The sequence below is a fragment of the Gobio gobio genome (assembly GCF_949357685.1).
Source record: "Gobio gobio genome assembly, chromosome: 12".
In the NCBI taxonomy this organism is placed as follows: domain Eukaryota; kingdom Metazoa; phylum Chordata; class Actinopteri; order Cypriniformes; family Gobionidae; genus Gobio; species Gobio gobio.
The window spans coordinates 21,859,214-21,877,325 of NC_137105.1; the positions used below are offsets into that span (position 1 = coordinate 21,859,214).

Consider the following 18,112-nt stretch of genomic DNA (forward strand, 5'->3'; position numbering starts at 1 on the left):
TCAACCGGAGTGTGGCTGGCAATAGCATACAGTATATATCCAGGCTTCATCTGGGCCAACTATGGCACAGTAATTACTTTATGAACTTATTTACTTGCAAGATTGATAATATTAGAGAGAAAATTGTAACTATGCAACCGTCTACTACAGTATTGCATCAGACATTGTAGTGTCCCTAAGGAACATTTTCATTCATTCGTTGCTATAGGACAGGAAGAATTGGCTAAACTCGTTAAATCATCTAAATCAACAACATGTATGCTCGACCCTATACTGACTAAGCTACTAAAAGAGATGCTGCCAGAGCTGGTAGATCCTCATTAATTCATCTTTGTCATTAGGATACGTATCCGAAAACTTTTACGCAGGATATGATTAAAAAGCTTTTTAAAAAAACCCAACTTGATCCTACAGAATTAGTCAATTACAGGCTGATCTCAAATCTACTCTTTCTGTCAAAGATACTAGAAAAGGCAGTATCCTCACAACTATGTTCCTTTTTTAGAAAGAAATCGTATCTGCAAGAATTTCCGGTCAGGATTTAGACCGTATCATAGTACTGAGACTGGTTTCATCAGAGTTACAAATGATTTGCTCTTATCATCCGATCATGGTTGTATCTCTCTATTAGTGTTACTCGATCTTAGTGCTGCATTTTATACTATCGACCACAACATTCTTTTGAATAAACTCTAAACTTATATTGGCATTAGTGGAATTGCATTGGCGTGGTTCAAATCATACTTATCTGATCGTTTGACGCAGTAAAGGAAGAGATATCATATCGATCACAAGTTCATGGAGTACCGCAAGGCTCAGTGCTAGGACCGTTGCTTTTCACCCTGTACATGCTACCCTTGGGAGATATCATTAGGAAGCATGGTGTTCGTTTTCATTGTTATGCTGACGACACTCAGCTCTATATTTCATCGTGCCCTGACGAAACTTACCAATTCACAAAATTAACGGAATGCATAGCTGATATAAAAAAATTGGATGACTAGTAATTTCCTACTATTTAATTCTCAAAAAACAGAGATTCTAATTATTGGGCCAAAAACCTCAGCAAGTAGTAACCTAGAATACTGTCTAACACTTGATGGCTGCTTAAGTCCTCGTCGTCAGTTAGGAACCTGGGTGTGGAGGTTTAGCTGGACAATAACTTTTTTCTAGAGCTGAAGTACAGTCAAAACAATCTCTCTTCCATTGATTTTCTATTATCACTGTAAAGCTGCTTTTAAACAATCTATATTTTGAAAAGCGCTAGGCTATATAAATGAAGGTGGCTTGATGTGATTTGACTTTGAATTGCAGTTATTAAAATCCACGGAAACAAAGCTCGGAGCATCCAGACAGATTTATCTCAAATTTGATTAAAAATAAATAAATAAATAAATAAATTAAAGACATGTTTTAAATACATTTAAATCTTTTGAAACGGATTTAACAATTTAAAATTTTCACTAGCCTACATTTTTAATAGGTGTGGAAGGTGTTTTAATTTGACTTTAGATGGCATTATATACATACATATATATACAAAAAGGTTCTCAAATTAGTGTCAATAAACAGTATTCTTACTGTGAAAACGAACCCCCTATATATGACAACATACCCTGCTAACCTGGATGAAAAGTTTTTAAACTTCTACTAGAAAAAAATACTCCAGTACTAAATTATGAAAAGTTATGTTTTATTAGGGTATGACTATATTGTATTATTTATATGGCATTAAAACAATTATTAGTGTTTAATTTTTAAATGTATTGTTTTTTAATGTAAAAAGCATTTTAAAACTGGCCATTCAGTTCTATATTTAATATACAGTTTCATTTTTTTTTTAACCATTCTATTAACTAAAAACTGGAATAAAACCAGCATATGGTGATATTTTGTATTAAAATTACTTTTTCAGCATAATAATCTCAAATGTCAGATGTCACGGTCAGAGGGCCCATTAGTTTCTTCAGTTGCTCTTTCCACTGTTGTGTACACTTGTTCTTGTGTTTCTGTGTAAGAAAAGAAAGAACAGTAATTTTTAAAATGTATAATACTTATAATTTTTTTTTTTAATAACACTTCATCAATCTGTAGGTTAATTTAATAGAATTATACCACTATTATGCTTTAAAGATAAAATAAATTGATAAACATTCTTCTCAGAAATGTAATTTCATAACATACAGACATGTGAAAAAGGTTTTACTTATCAGAACATAATACAAATCTTCTGGTCATATCAGGTCTTAAAATGAGGTAAATACAACCTCAGATGAACAACAACAAATTACATATTACACCATGTCATTATTTAACAAAAATAAAGCCCAAATGGAAAAGCCATGGGTGACAAACTAAGTACACCCTATGATTCAATTGCTTGTAGATGTCAGTAGTAATGTGTTGTAGGAACGTTTTCTGTATGACAGTATCAGTCTTTCGAATCGTTCTGGAGAAATTTTGTCCTGCTCTTCTTTACCGTGTTGCTTCAGTTCATTGAGGGCATTTGTTTATGCACAGCTCTTTTAAGGTCCCACCTCAACATTTCAACCAGGTTGCGGTCTGGACTTTGACTGGGCCAGTGCAACACATTGATTCTTTTCTTTTTCAGCCATTCTGTTGTAGATTTGCTGGTGTGCTTGCGATCATTATCCTGTTGCATGACCCAATTTCGGCCAAGCTTTAGCTGTTGGACAGCCTCACATTTGACTCTAGAATACTTTGGTCATGGTCAACTCAATGAGTGCAAGGTACCCAGGTCCTATGGCTGTAAAACAAGCCAAAAATCATCAACCCTCCATCAGCATGATGGACAGTTGGTATGAGGTGTTTGTGCTGATATGCTGTGTTTAGTTTTCACCTAACTTGGCGCAGTGTATATGGCCAAACATCTCCACTTTGGTCTCATTTGTCCAAAGGACATTGTTCCAGAAGTCTTGAGGTTTGTTCAGATGCAACTTTGCAAACAGAAGCCGTGCTGCCAAGTTCTTTTTAGAGAGAAGAAGCTTTCTCCTGGCAACCCTTCCAAACAAGCCATTGTACTGTCATGAACTTTAACATTTAACATATTAATTGAGGCCTGTAGTCTGAGGTGTAGTTCTTGGGTGTTTTGCGATTTCACTGACCTTGGGGTGAATTTGCTGGGACATATACACTCCTGCGAAGACTGGCAACTATCTTGAATGTTTTCCACTTGTGAATAATCGTCCTTACTGTAGAATAATGGACTTCCCCTTCCCAGATTGATGGCAGCAATAATTGCTTCTCTAAGATCATTGCTGACGTCTTTCCTCCTTGGCATTATGTTAGCACCTAAACTCTGGAACAGTCTTCCAAGCATAGTTCGGGAAGCAGACACGCTCTATCAGTTTAAATCTAGACTAAAAACACATCTCTTTACTATGGCATACACATAAAACACTTTTTCAATTAAATGATTGTTAGGCTGCATTTACTAGGTCAGCCGGAACCGGGAACACTTCCCATAACACCTGATGTACTCGTTACATCATCAGAAGAATGGCATCTACACTAATGATAGTCTGTCTGTTTTATCCCGAGGTCTACTGCAGTCAGCCGGATCCAGGCCGTATCCAGATCAGATGGTGGACCTGCGCCCAGACAAGACCAACGCATGACCCTGACGCGTCTGCAGAGACCGTGTCAATTACACTCCCCCTGGAATTGCCTCATCGACACGGCATCCTCAATAAACCCGTCTCCAGCGTGATGACTCCGATTGTTTGAATATTCCTTTTTAATAATTGTTAAATCGATATGTCATCCTCAATAAAACCCTGTTTTGGTTTCCTTGCCGCTGTCGCCTCTGGCTTGGCTTGCTCAGTTGGGGACACTACATTTTTCAACTAAATATCCAAATAAATCTAATTATTAAACTAAATTAACTATATAAACTAAATTACTGATCTAAAGCCCACATTGTCACTGTATGATAATTGAAATGAACTGATGACATCACCGTTTTCTCCAGAACGGCTATACGGCTGAATAAAATTATGTTGCATTATTTTCCTGTTTAACACTGTGAAGTTGCTTTGAAGCAATCTGCATTGTTAAAAGCGCTATATAAATAAAGTTGACTTGACTTGACTTAACACACACCTGAATGCTCCAGACCAGCAAACTGCCAAAACCTTTGCTTTTATAGAGTTGATCACACTTGATCAATTAATCAAAGACATTTGATTAGCAGTGCCTGACTGCTACTGCTACTGACTGCAGTAAGGGTGTACTTAGTTTGTCACCCAAGGCTTTTCTCTTTTTGCCTAGTTTTTGTTGAATAAATAATGACATGGTGGCATGTGTTGTTGTTCATCTGAGGTTGTATTTACCTAATTTTAATATCTGCCAATTACCTTTTTTTTATTATGTCCTGATACATAAAACCATAGAATTCAATAGGGTCTCCTTTCTTTTTCACATGACTGTAAGTTTAATGGACTTCATGTACCTTTTTAAGATGGTCTCAGCTTCTGAATGCATCTGAACAGGACTATGAAGATAAGAGCCTCAACTATCTGGAACACAATGTAGATGGCAGGAAAGAAGTACAGCTGACCAATTAGCTCAGCAGGGAAGGCCATCTTCAGGATTGTGGTACACAGTTGGGTGTTCTGACAGCCTACCTCCATACAAACAGTCCGTCTGCAACTGAGGACCCAAGGACACAAATGAACATCAAACCTATGAAAAATGCACTGTGACTGAACAATAAATCAATTGTTTGAGTATCTTGATAATGGATTTGGCCAGATACAATACAATATAATTTCATATTCCGGTTGGACATACATACGGTGCATTCATCCTGAACAGAGTGGACAGGATATATCCACATATGTATCCAATCAATGGCATCAATGCTGCTATGGCTATAAGTTGTGGAGATAGCACTGTGAAAATTTTCCCCCCATCAGATATACCAGCAAAAACACCAATGACAACACAGGAGATCAGCATCACCATCAACCCAACCTACAAGTCAACAGGGAATAAAAGAGGAAAATAGTTGCAGAACATGCTTATAATTCATTCTTCTTCTGTCATGCTGATGGCATGTATAGCCAGAGGATTTATCCATTACAATACAGCAGTTTGCGTGGTCGAGCAGCGTTCTTGTTGATATAGTAATATCGTTTTTTCCACAACATGTCAGAATTACCATAATTACAAGATGACAAGTCAGAGCTTTCAAAAAATTCTGAGTTTACAAATGGTAATTACGAGTTCTGTGAGGGCATAAACACTTGGTAGCCATAGGTTGGAATCTGATAATAACTGTAATTCTACGTATGTCTGTGTTTCCGCGTTCAAGTCTGTTTGTGGTGGGGATTTTTTCAAGTGATGCTCACTGCAGAGCCAAATAGGTGGAGCTTGACCTAATTTAGGTTTAGGATTAAAGGGATAGTTCACCCAAAAATTAAAAATACCCCATGATTTACTCGCCATCCTAGGTGTAGGATATGACATTCTTCTTTCAGACGAATACAATCAGAGTTATATTAAAAAATGTCCTGGCTAAGCGTTATAATGGCAGTAAATGGCAGCCCAAAATTTAAAGCCCAAAAAAGTGCATCTGTCCATTACAAAAGTAATCCATATGGCTCCGGGGGGTTAATAAAGGCCTTCTGAAGTGAATCGATGCATTTGTGTAAGAAAAATATCCATATTTAAAACTCTATAAAGTAAAATATCTAGCTCCCGCCAGACCACCTTGCGAATTCAACTGACGAATAAAGTGTAAGGCCTCTTGCATTTCAAAACGCTTACGCTATGTCCGAGGTCATATGTCACTCCAGTTACACTTTTTTTGTAAGTTAAATATGGATATTTTTCTTACACAAACGTATCGATTCACTTTAGAAGGCCTTTATTAACTCCCCAGAGCCGTGTGGATTACTTTAATAATAATAGTTGTATCTTATGCAGTATTTCTACTGTGAGACATTGTGCTTAGGGCCATTTGTTCTGCATATGCTGAGTGAGCACTGTTCGCAGTAATCTGCCTTATTCAGAAGAAAGATTTTGAGGAAATGTTGTTCCCTAACTTGTGTGCTTGAATGCCATTGGGGTGCAATCAGATTTCAGTATTTTTAAGAGAAAAGGGTTTCCCCATAGCGTCATGGAATCAGGGAACTGAGGTTATGTTGGTAACCGGAGACATTATCGGTCTAATTATCCTTGGTATGAATGGTTTAGAACAAAACCATTTTTCAATTTCAATAATACTCCATGGTGTAACATACGGTCCACTGGAGGCAAATGTTCAGAACCCATGTGCAGCATTTATTTATCCAAACATAAATCCTAACATAACTCAAAACTTGGCAAAACAACAAACAAAACTTGGCTTGACAATAAACTTGGCTTGATTAAACATAACAGACTTGAGAACACTCACCACCAACGGGTACAACGTTAATAACAGACAAAGACACATGGCAAACATGAGGGCTTAAATACACACACTAAAGACAAGACAAGTGACACCTGTGAACAGTGATTAAACAATGAACCAATGACATGAAAACACATGAGGGCATGGGAATCACATGACAAGACCAGGAAGTGCAAGACAAGACTGTGAACATGACAAACTCAAACATAACCAAGAACATGATAAACTGAAAACAGAACCGAGAACAATGAACATGAACCATCACCAAAACACCCTGTGACACATGGGATCCGTAATTTTGCGTGATCAAGAACAAAAGATTTCCCCACATAGTGTTAGCTTCTTGCTCCTTCAAATTTTGAATAAAAGTAGTGTCACCTTCACGCTTCCGGTCCAATAGAGATGAAACGGTTAGATTTACAAAATAGAGTAGTTATTTATGAAACAAAAGTCACGTAGCTTCCAAACACAATGAGACCACGTGTATCAAACATAACACAAACAATCATGGACAAGGACTGAAACAAACTGAGGGATTTATGCCGCGTTCCAGGCAACCCGTAACCCGTGTTTTTCCAACCTTCTACCCGTGAAAGTGGACTGGAACGGCAGTCAAACCCGTGACTTCCCACCCGTGAACTCGTACTAGATCGATGTACTCCCAGTTACGAGTTTTGACGTCACATAGCCCGCGAAGCAACAATGGCAGCCCCCTACGGTTGCAGTGTTTATGAAACAAATATACAAATAACGTAAAATAAAAGGTATAACAGCTTTTCTTTCCGTATGCGCTGTTTTTCTCCTCCGTTTCCCTCAAATAAGCAAGGAGTAAGCACCTTTGGCGATAGAAATGATTGTAAATGAGCAAACACCCCGTACGGTCCGCCACGCTTTGTTTACATCAAACTACCACACAATTCCTTGCGCTCAGGCAGTTTGGCGTGACTTTGCCTGGAACACAACAAAGTCGTGAGTCGTGGTTTGAAGTTGTAATTTACGGCCTCAAAAACCTGCCTGGAACGCAGCATAAAATACTGTACATAGAGGTAATTAACTCAATTAAGACAGCTGTGCTCGTTAAATTAATCTCCATGACAACAGATAATGGCAGGAAACTAGAACAAAGGAAACAGGTAACTGAGGAATACAAACTAAAAGTCCATGAAAATAAAAATTACTGAGCATAACTGTTACAGAATGTCTCCTTCCAGGAAGGCACAGCCTCACGCTGTAAAATGGGCTGGTAGAGGAGGAAACCCTGGTGGAAGTAATAGAGAATATATGATAGTGGTGAAGATGGGAAGAGTGGCCAGGGGATGACCCAGAGCACAGACAGGATGAAGGTCCACGGCGGATTCGATGGAGGGATAAGCCATGATGAGTGGACGCAGGCGGAGAGCAGATGGGGACGGCCGATACAGACGGCCCTGGAGACCGAGGCGAAGCGACGAGCATCTGAGGTGGAACCAGGGTGCCCTAGGTCTGAGTGGGAGCTGGTGCGACAGAGGACCAAGGCGAAGCCGGCGGGAATGTGGAGCCCGCTGGAGCCGAAGGGGTGGAGAGACAGAGCGCAGTGGATAGTCCGTGCCACAGGTAGGGAGACAGCTGTCAAAGGTGAAGCCGTAAAGGTGGGGTAGGTAAGAATGATCTAAAACACTTTTGTCCAAATTTGTTTAAACTTTCTTTATATGTCAATACATAATTAAAATTTAAGTACCCTGAAAAAGAGAGTATAAAAATCGAGTGACTCTAGACTTTTTAATCTGCAATAAACACCGCTCATTATTTTCATTCGGGCCGAAACAAGTGATTGGCTTGGGCGACTGTCACTCTCTCTCGCTACCATGGCTACCGCCGCTTTTGCTACAGGATCTGCCCACATGCGCGCACCCCACTGTTGCCAAGTCGGGCTACTTCAACACTGTTGCCGCGGGCTGTTTTTCATGTCCGCGGGTTGAAGCGACCCAAATTATGTGATATTTTGCCCCGGGATTTGCGAATTTGAGCAGGCAGCCCTAACAAAAAGAAACATATTTTACCCCCCAAACGCGGAGAAACACGATTGGGCTTGTTTTGGCCTAGTTTTGAGTAGCAATTGGGCGGATTTTGTTGTGAAAACCTGGCAACCCTGGTGCACCCGTTTGATTTGAGTTCAAGAGGCTGTATTTCTGCTGGACAGGTAATCTTTCATTTTGATTATACATTTTTTTGGTTTATGTTTTCATGAAGCATGTCTCACTAGCACACGTAGCTGCCTAATATAGCTAACATAACATTACTTAGCATAAAGTTACAATGTTATACACTTAGCAAACCATTAGTAGAGATGATAAATACTCAATATGCTTAGCTCAAGTTGATCGCTGTCGTGTTGAATTTCGCAAAATGTAACTTTAGATAACAAAATGCATGTGTAAAAGCTAGTACACCGCATCCAAGAACTTTTTTTAGAACTAAGTTAGCTTTAGCTACTACCCTCTGTCTAAACTCTTTTATCATGTTCACCGGGAACTTTACCTGCACGTTTATTTCGGCCCTTGGTTTGTTTTTATATACTCTACCAATGTTTATGTTGATGTTTTTATCTTGTATCTGTGTGTGTCGTAGAGACTGTGTTGTGTGTGTATTTTAAACTTTACCAGTATCGTTATTCTAGCTTGATAGTGAGTAGCCTACTAAAATACATCTTATTTGTTTATATTCATAATGATAAAGTTAGATTTTTTATTACATGTGATTCTGACATGATGTCACTACATGCACTTCTTCTCCGCTCGCCTCAGGTAAATAATGCGCCTTTCAGCTGACGGTCGGCGTGGCGCGTTCATGTGTTTTGGGGGCGTGGCTTTGGAAAGAGCCCAGAAGGGAGAAGGTGGAGTGAATGGAAATAATGAGCTGTCTTTAAAACAGTCGTGAGAGGTCTACAGACACTCAATTTTCATACTTTCTTTTTCTGAGTACTTACATTTTAATTATGTATTGATATATAAAGAAAGTTTAAACAAATTTGGAAAAAAAAGTTTTTTAACCAAATCCTACCTACCCTACCTTTAAGGCCGAAGGTCTCTGGTGGAGCGGAGGGAGAGAGGAGCCATGGTAGAGCCGACAAGCCAGCGTTCCTAGGTGGAGTGATTGGATCAGCGGCCGGATGCGGAGCTGGAGGATCCACCTGCCTGGGCGAGGCTAGCGACCTTAAGACCCAAGGCTTATCCATACAGCAAGGCATTAGGGGAGAAGACAAAGGGTTGAAGGGAAACAGCTGAGGCAGAGCTGAAGGGCTGGCTGAATTTTGCAGTGGAGGAGGGAGAGGGAGGTTGAGAGGGGTCAGCAATGATAGCCAGCAGCATTTCACCCTGTAGCCCAAGACTGGTTTCCCACTGAAGCTAAGCAGGGCTGAGCCTGGTTATTACCTGGATGGGAGACCAAACTGGGAAAAATAGGTAGCTGCTGGTAGAGGTGTTAGTGAGGCCATCAGGGGGTGCTCACCCTGTGGTCTGTGTGGGTCCTAACGCCCCAGTATAGTGATGGGGACACTATGCTGTAACAAGCACCGTCCTTCGGATGAGATGTTAAACCGAGGTCCTGACTCTCTGTGGTCAATAAAAATCCCAGGTTGTCCTTCGATAAAGAGTAGGGTGTAACCCCGGCATCCTGGCCAAAAATTTGCCCATTGGCCCCTGTCCATCATGGCCTCCTAATCATCCCCATATATATATATATAAGATTGGTATCATCCATCAGTCTCCTCTCCACCAATCAGCTGGTGTGTGGTGGGCGTACTGGCGCAATATGGCTGCCGTCGCATCATCCAGGTGGATGCTGCACATTGGTGGTGGTTGAGGAGATTCCCCCCTTCTATGTAAAAGCGCTTTGAGTGAGTGCCTAGAAAAGCGCTATATAAATGTAATTAATTATTATTATTATTATTATTATAACAGTGTCCATACAGGGTGATGAAACAGTCTTTATGTTGGGTAGGACCAGCGGTGATGAGGGCACAGACGATTCAGGGCTGGGGAGTACATCGATGATGAGGGCACATACAATTTCGGGCTGGGTAGAACCAGCGATGATGAGGGCACAGAAAGTTCAGGGCAGGGTTGGGTTGGTAGCACATCCTCAGATTCCCAATCAGTCAATCAAGCTTACTTCAGTTTCCAACTACACGAAGACTCCCACTGGTACGGAATTTGCTGGCTCGCACAAATGGTCAAACTCGTGATGAGCCTCAGGCTCCTTCAAGGTTATTAGCTCAGGCTCAGGGTCTGTTGCGGGCCATGCTGAAAAATAAAAATAATCCTTCCTTCCTTTTGAATTTTAAAGTTGATAGGTAAGACGTTTTTTGGGTCCAGAATTCTGTCATGCTTCAGGTCCAATGAAGATAGTTAGATTTACAAAATAGAGTACATCTGTACATTGTCAATACAGCACAATTTTTGTTTGTTGTTTTGTTTAATTTCAGCTTATTACAATCTAGATATTGTTAAAGTATCCATGCATGAATTAACACACACCTGGATGATGATCTTAGAATACTGGGGCACTCTGTAGTTGATCAGGACCCCAATACCGCAGGGCACCAGGATAATAATCAGGGCAAAAGTGATGCTAGTGAAAGGAACATAATGCACCAGGTTTGGGAAACCCTGGCTGTACAGGTAGAGCAGGAGGGGCATCATACCCAATCCCAGTGCTGTGGAGCATGTAGTCATTACAATACTAAGAGAAAGAGTAAAAAAATGGTTAAATTAAGAAATATCTGTCAGGCGCACTAAAAAACTGTTTTAATTTGATCCATCCAACAACAGTGTAAAGTATTCAATTATGTAATAATGGTGTTCAGTAAAGGAGCTAAGTGATAAAATACATCTCATTCTCTACATTTTTTCTTTCCGTTTTGACACTAATATGAACAATACAGTCTCATTTTGGGTCTCCAGTATACTCACTAGCTCACTGGAAAAATACAAGAAGCTATGTTCAGTGTAATGGTAAGCATTTTTATGTGAATCCACAGGATCTGTAGCCAGTCTTTTAATATGTACATTTTATTTGTGCCTGACCTGCATGACTTAAGCAGAGGGCAACTACTAGGGATGCACCGATAACACTTTTTCCAGAATTAGGCCAATACAGAAACTCTATTTTTTGGTACTCGCTGATACCGATACAGATACCTGTATTTTCACTGCATTTGTAGTTTTGAAATATATTAGGTAGATCATCCAAAAGAATATGAATCATATTCATTAATTTAATTTGTTTAGCAAATATATATTTCCTTCAGTTCATTCATGCTTAATTATGTCTGTTAAAACATTGCTCTATCATATTTTATCTTTCATTTAATAGCACAGTGCATATTTAGAGCTGCTTCAGCAGGGCTCAATGCTAAGGATTTCTTTTTTTTCTTCTAATGGCCTGGTTGGGTCAGTGGTTCAAATGTTTAGATGTTTCGGTGGTGGGACCTAGGTTGAGGAACAACCTGCCAGCAAAACTTAGGGCTGCTCCCTCCCTATCACTTTTTAAGTCTCTCTTGAAAACCTATTTGTTTTCTTTAGCTTTTAAATTATGTTGATGGTCTTATTTATTATGTGTTACTTCGTTTTCTGTTCTGTTTATCTGACTTGTACAGCACTTTGGTCAGTCCTCAGACTGTTTTTAAATGTGCTTTATAAATAAAAGCTAGATATCAATTCAGTATTTAAACGCTGTCTGAGAGGTGAGTTACTTCAGTAAACTTCTTGTCCAGTAATAATGCAGGGAACCACTCGTCATAATAATAAATCACATAACAGATCAAGTTTTTAATGGCCCACATATATGATTTAGTTTTAATCCAAATTAGCATGTGTGCTAAGTGAATGATTAGCAATGAAGAGCATACAACAGAAGTGCTCTCTCTCTCTCTCTCTCTCTCTCTCTCTCTCTCTCTCTCTCTCTCTCACTCACTCTCTCACTTTACCGTAATTTATAGTTAGTAATATGTGCCTTGTTTTACTTTATTTGCTATTGACATATCCGACCGTACTACACACTTTCCAGCAATGTCTGTGAAAAAAGGATGCACTCCACAAGCTTGTAACAAACCTTCTCTGATATATCTGTTCTGCTCTCTGTTTGCTTATCACAAGCAATGCACTGTTCACGCTGCGTGGTAGCTATCGGTTGTTGGTATCGGAGCAATTTAATGAGTAGGCTACAGAGTACAACGAATGCAGTATCAGGCCGATACCGTTACTGTTATCGGTACCAGTGCACCCCTAGCAACTACAATCTACAATATCTAGGATTTTCATTAGCTATTATTACCATATCACATCATTAGTATATATACAAATATATGTATGATAATATATATTAAATAATTCCAACGAGATGTTGAAATTTGAAGAAAATTTAAGCTCTGTTTGTATACAGTGCATCCGGAAAGTATTCAGCGCTTCACTTTTTCCACATTTTGTTATGTTACAGCCTTATTTCATCCATCCATCCCTACAGTGAAGCATGGTGGTGGCAGCATCATGCTGTGGGGATATTTTTCAGCGGCAGGAACTGGTCAGGATCGAGGGAAAGATGAATGCAATGTACAGAGACATCCTTGATGAAAACCTGCTCCAGAGCACTCTGGACCTCAGACTGGGGCGAAGGTTCATCTTCCAACAGGACAATGACCCTAAGCACACAGCCAAGATAACAAAGGAGTGGCTTTGGGATAACTCTGTTAATGTCCTTGAGTGGCCCAGCCAGAGCCCAGACTTGAATCCGATTGAACGTCTCTGGAGAGATCTGAAAATGGCTGTGCACGATGCTCCCCATCCAACCTGATGGAGCATGAGAGGTCCTGCCAAGAAGAATGGGAGAAACTGCCCAAAAATAGGTGTGCCAAGCTTGTAGCATCATACTCAAAAAGACTTGAGACTGTATTTGGTGCCAAAGGTGCTTTAACAAAGTATTGAGCTGAATGGTGGATTCTGAAATCCACTACCGCGTCAATATAATTGTATCCTACTTAAATTTATAATCAAAGCCTCAATCAATATTCATCCTCCTATATAATTATTATGATTTTAATGATTCTTTCCAGTTATGATTTTGCTCATATCAAGAGGACCAATGATTGTTTCTTCCTTTATAATTTCTAAAGTTTGTATTTGGTCTCTGAGTGGTGACTGAGGGTCTGTCCTGGTGGTGTGTGATGTTACGCAAAAACACTTGATTTCAGAACATGTTGTCGTGTGTTTGGATTTTGGGGGCATCACACACCTCCAACTCGACAGGAATGCAGTAACAGAGATTGCTCATTTAGCCCAGCTTCCAGAGATGAAATATGGATTTGTCTTTCATTTTATATTTCCCCTTACTGAAACCCTAAAGAATCAAGATGAATATGGTATGTGCTATTGTCTGTATCTCTCACTAAGAGAAAAGCACATGTTATCAGTATGTTTTGGAAAACTTTCTCTAGTTGGGACCAGATCTCACCAACTCCAACCTTGGGAGAGCTGTGATTCTAGAGAGCTTTTGTGTGTGTGCGTTGCATGATCTGTGCAGGCCTAATATTGAAGGTGGACATTTTCTGCACACGACACCAGACCTGAAGACGCCTTTCAGCAACCTCCGAGGTCAACAATGATCTAATTCTAGTGATGGGGCGACAACTAGTATACCTAGTTTAGTGATATGCTCTGCTATCTATCCTCGTGTGGAAATTTACTGTGACTGTGCATTTTCTCTGCCAATCAGAATCATTTCACATGGCAGTAATGACGTGGCTAGACCTTGAAAACATTATAACTGTTCAGAAATTGTATGTAAGATAGGCGGAGGCGGGGAGGCTGGTAGAGGGTGCGCGGCCTACAAACTCCTTGTGAGACTTGAAGCTGGCTTCTGCTGATGAAACTGCAAACTATTCTTCAGTAAATTTTTCTTTAATTAATCTAACTCCTGACTCTTGGTCTTCATTTTTCACTACTGGTCCTGGGTCCTTAGCTGTTACCCCAACAGAGCAAAGGCTGCGAATACTTATGTACATGTGAATTTTGTTTTTGATTTTTAATAAATTTGCAAAGATTTCAAACAAACTTCTTTCACGTTGTCATTATGGGATATTGTTTGTAGAATTTTGAGTAAAATAATGAATTTAATCCATTTTGGAATAAGGCTGTAACATAACAAAATGTGGAAAAAGTGAAGCGCTGTGAATACTTTCCAGATGCACTGTATATCAGTATAGAAAGATAGTGAAGATATTGCATTTTTGCAGGAGATTTTTCAATAAGGTGAAACTCATATTTTCCCCATTATTCTACCTTGGGACAGTAGGCTATTTATTGTCTCAAGAATTACCTGAGGTTCATGTCTCCCTGAAGGGCCAGAGCAAAGATGTTTGAGATGTTTCCTCCCGGACAGCATCCACAGATTAACACAGATAAGCTCTCCATAGGATCTAATTGAAACAGCTTTGCTAGGCAGAAGGCTGTGAGAGGCATTATTCCATACTGAGCCCCAACTGCAATCGCCACCCCTTTGGGTTTGGTGAGATGATTCTTGATCTTTGAGATCTCCATTGTGCAACCAAGAGACACCATGGTGATAAAAAGAATGACAACTAATGCCAAGCGGATGACCATTTCTGCATTGTCACTGAATGCAGAGTCACTTGGAGTGGTGGTGTTTACATTCCTGTAGAAGCTTGAAAAGTTGGATTCGATGGTTGGATTGATAGTGACCACCATTTTTGACTTTTTTTTTTTTTTCATAAGCTGTGAAATAGGAGAAAAGGGAAGTTAAAGTGTCAAAGAGAACGAGGGTTAAAATGAAGTTAAAGTCTGTGTAAAGGCAATTTAGACACTTGTTTCTAAACACACTATACATATTCGAAATGTATTACTGAAAACACATACAACTATCTAATACTCAATTGTGGAGTCAGACCGTTAAACAGTTTTTTTTTTTTACCATTTTTGTATTCAGGAGGATATGGCCCCTCCCTCCCTCCCGTCCCCAGGTGATGATACATGGGGCAACTTTTTTGAGCAATGTGGCCGAGCGATGTTGCTTGTTGGGCACTTTCCCATTGAGAATGGGCAACAAATATCTGGATACTTAAGACCGGTCGTGGGCCCAGTGTCTCACCTGGTTGCCCATTGACAGCAACATTGCCCAGCAAACATTAAAAAGTTCCCCTGTATCATCACCTTAACACTAATAACTAGAGCTTATTTAAATGTCCTACAAAAGAAGGTTTTAAGAAGAGGTGGATTAATTTTGTGAGAGCCACCTTGATGGAGAGCTGATCACCACCAACACCCGCCTCTGCAGTGAATATTTTGGTCGGATAGTTTTACAAACTTTCATCGGAGACAACTGCGTCACCATCATCGTCAATGAGTGTACGTTTCCCCCGAGTGGGCGTGGTTTCAGCGCAGACAGCGGACACGCCCCCAGCGTTTGAGAGTAGAGAATGCGAGAATGCTTATTTTTTCAAGGTTTTAATAAATTATTTTATTTCCATACATACGATTTTATTTATATCATTCAAATTTGGCTGGGTGGTTAATAACATTTTTTTCTGCGGAATTTTTATTTATTTATTTTTTACAACGTACAACAACTGCAGTCAAATATGGACCTAACAGAAATAAAGTCAGATCCTGATGCCGATGCTGATGCCGTGCTTGATGACTCCGGATCCGAACACTCTCATAAAGGTGATCCGCAGGACGCTCTGTTGTAGAGGCTCTTATTCCAGGAAGATGACCGTTAACATCCAAATGTTATTTAATTTACACATAACCAAACTTAATCATAGATTTTTAAATAAAAACTGCGTAATCGGCTTTTTCCAGTCAGATTTACTAAGTAAATATGAAGTGTGTGCCTGCTATTGTGCGTTTAACTTTATTAACTTCATGCCCAACATATAGGCCCTATTTGTTTTAAAGCAGTGGTTGAGTAGCCTAATTCACTCAGTGATTTGCTTAGTAAAAGCCTACTTTGATATTCTGATTTGCTTAATAAAAGCCTTTGAGATTCTGTTGACAAACATGTTTATAGTGCATTACTTTTGAACGTGTTCAAATAGACGTAGCACAAGTAAATTCCTCGCGTGCGAGGTACCTGTTTGCCATGACAACCTCGCGCTTGATTCTGACATCTATGTAATCAATCAAACCATTTGAATGGTACACAGATTGTGAATTTGTACATTTACTATATAAAAGCTAAATTCGACTGCCCCCTCCCCTCCCCACAAGCTCAAAAAGCTACGCCTATGCAAATAACATTTAAGTAATCCAATAAACAACAACAACAAAGTTTTAAAAGTTGTTAAAAGTAGTCTATGGGTTTTTTTTTCTGTAAATAGATAAATCCCAAGCCTACCTTTGATTCATGTAGTGCTTCAGTGAATGTGCAGGATTCTCTAGAAAGCCAGAGTGAGCAAGTGAGAGAAAAATAGTGGTTTCCTATCTGTCCTCTGATCTGGTGCAGTTTTTTCCTTCTTCAACTCGTTTGTTCTTTAACCCTTTAAGGTCTAAGCTATTAATAACTGTTTTCCACCTTATTTACATATAATGTAATAATTTCTGAACACAGACACACTCAAAACAGTGTACGATGATCTGTTAACAGTTATGACCAAACACAGATTTTGTCTCAGCTTTTTCATGCAGTTGTTACAAAAAAAAGAGAACAACCTTGAAATTATACTCATTTGCAACATAAAATCAACCTTTTTCAGAAATAAATGCGACCCTAGGCCTGTACTACCAAAGTGATGGTATTTGTTTTTAACTTCAAAGTTTCACGCCAACAGAAACAGAGAGTTTGTCTGTTCCATGTTTTGTTCTGTAGCCAATGCTGTTATGTTATGCAGATTGATGATTTCTTAGATAAGTTTGTCACCTGAAAGCTGAAATCTTTGCAAAATTGTGATTCTTGTGCTCTTTGCTACCCACTGTCTGTAACCACATCCTACACAATGCAGCACTCAGTCTCACACATATGCCAATGGATTCAAGAACTAGAACCAATGTATATCCAAAAGAACAAAATATTTGGTATATTTCAGTTAGTCAGCCTCTACCAACTGAACAGCTCTTTTTTACAGTTTTGATGTGAGGTGGCTTTTTATAGGCAAAATGCTAGAGGTTATCTCCTTATCCTCATTAACATCAGTAGAGGTAGGGAGAAAATACTACAGAAAACAAAACTAACCAGTTATTATCATTTTGCATGCATTTGGCAGACGCTTTTATTCAAAGCGACTTACGTGTATTCAGGGTACATTCTCTGGGAATCAAACCAATGATGATATTATATTAAATTATATTATTATCAACAGTACTGTGAATTAATCAAGACCAGTTATATATTTTAATGATATATTATTATATTCATTATATTATATTATATATTTATTATATTATATTATACTAAATTATATTATCAACAACAGTACTGTGAATTAATCAAGACCAGTTATGTATTTTTAATGATATATTATATTATATAACGGTACTACCAATGATTTAAGATCACTTATTTAAAACATAATCTTAATCTGAAAAGTTTATTCTTTTAAGGCATATTCTTAATGTATAGTGCCATCTAGTGTTGAATATCAAATACTTTCCAAACATTCTATGAAAAATAAAAATATCTGAAAAGTGCACCACTATACTTTATGGT

The 18,112-nt window shown here is 39.0% G+C and overlaps 1 protein-coding gene across 2 annotated transcripts; it reads right to left on the reverse strand.

Annotated features, from left to right (window-relative positions):
- Nucleotides 1-1,462: 1,462 nt before the first annotated feature.
- Nucleotides 1,463-16,900, reverse strand: slc10a1 (solute carrier family 10 member 1). 2 transcript variants are annotated; one of them, XM_079831455.1, is made up of 7 exons: nt 16,805-16,894; nt 14,768-15,183; nt 10,933-11,137; nt 4,817-4,995; nt 4,647-4,671; nt 4,472-4,538; nt 1,679-2,009 (listed from the first exon to the last, which is right to left on the reverse strand). In XM_079831455.1, the coding sequence occupies exons 2-6, from the start codon at nt 15,178-15,180 to the stop codon at nt 4,476-4,478; spliced, it is 885 nt and encodes a 294-aa protein (XP_079687581.1). In that variant the 5' UTR covers nt 15,181-15,183; nt 16,805-16,894; the 3' UTR covers nt 1,679-2,009; nt 4,472-4,475. The 2 variants fall into 2 exon arrangements, with proteins under 2 accessions (XP_079687580.1, XP_079687581.1); XM_079831454.1 differs by having other exon boundaries at nt 1,463-2,009; nt 4,472-4,671; nt 16,805-16,900.
- Nucleotides 16,901-18,112: the final 1,212 nt, after the last annotated feature.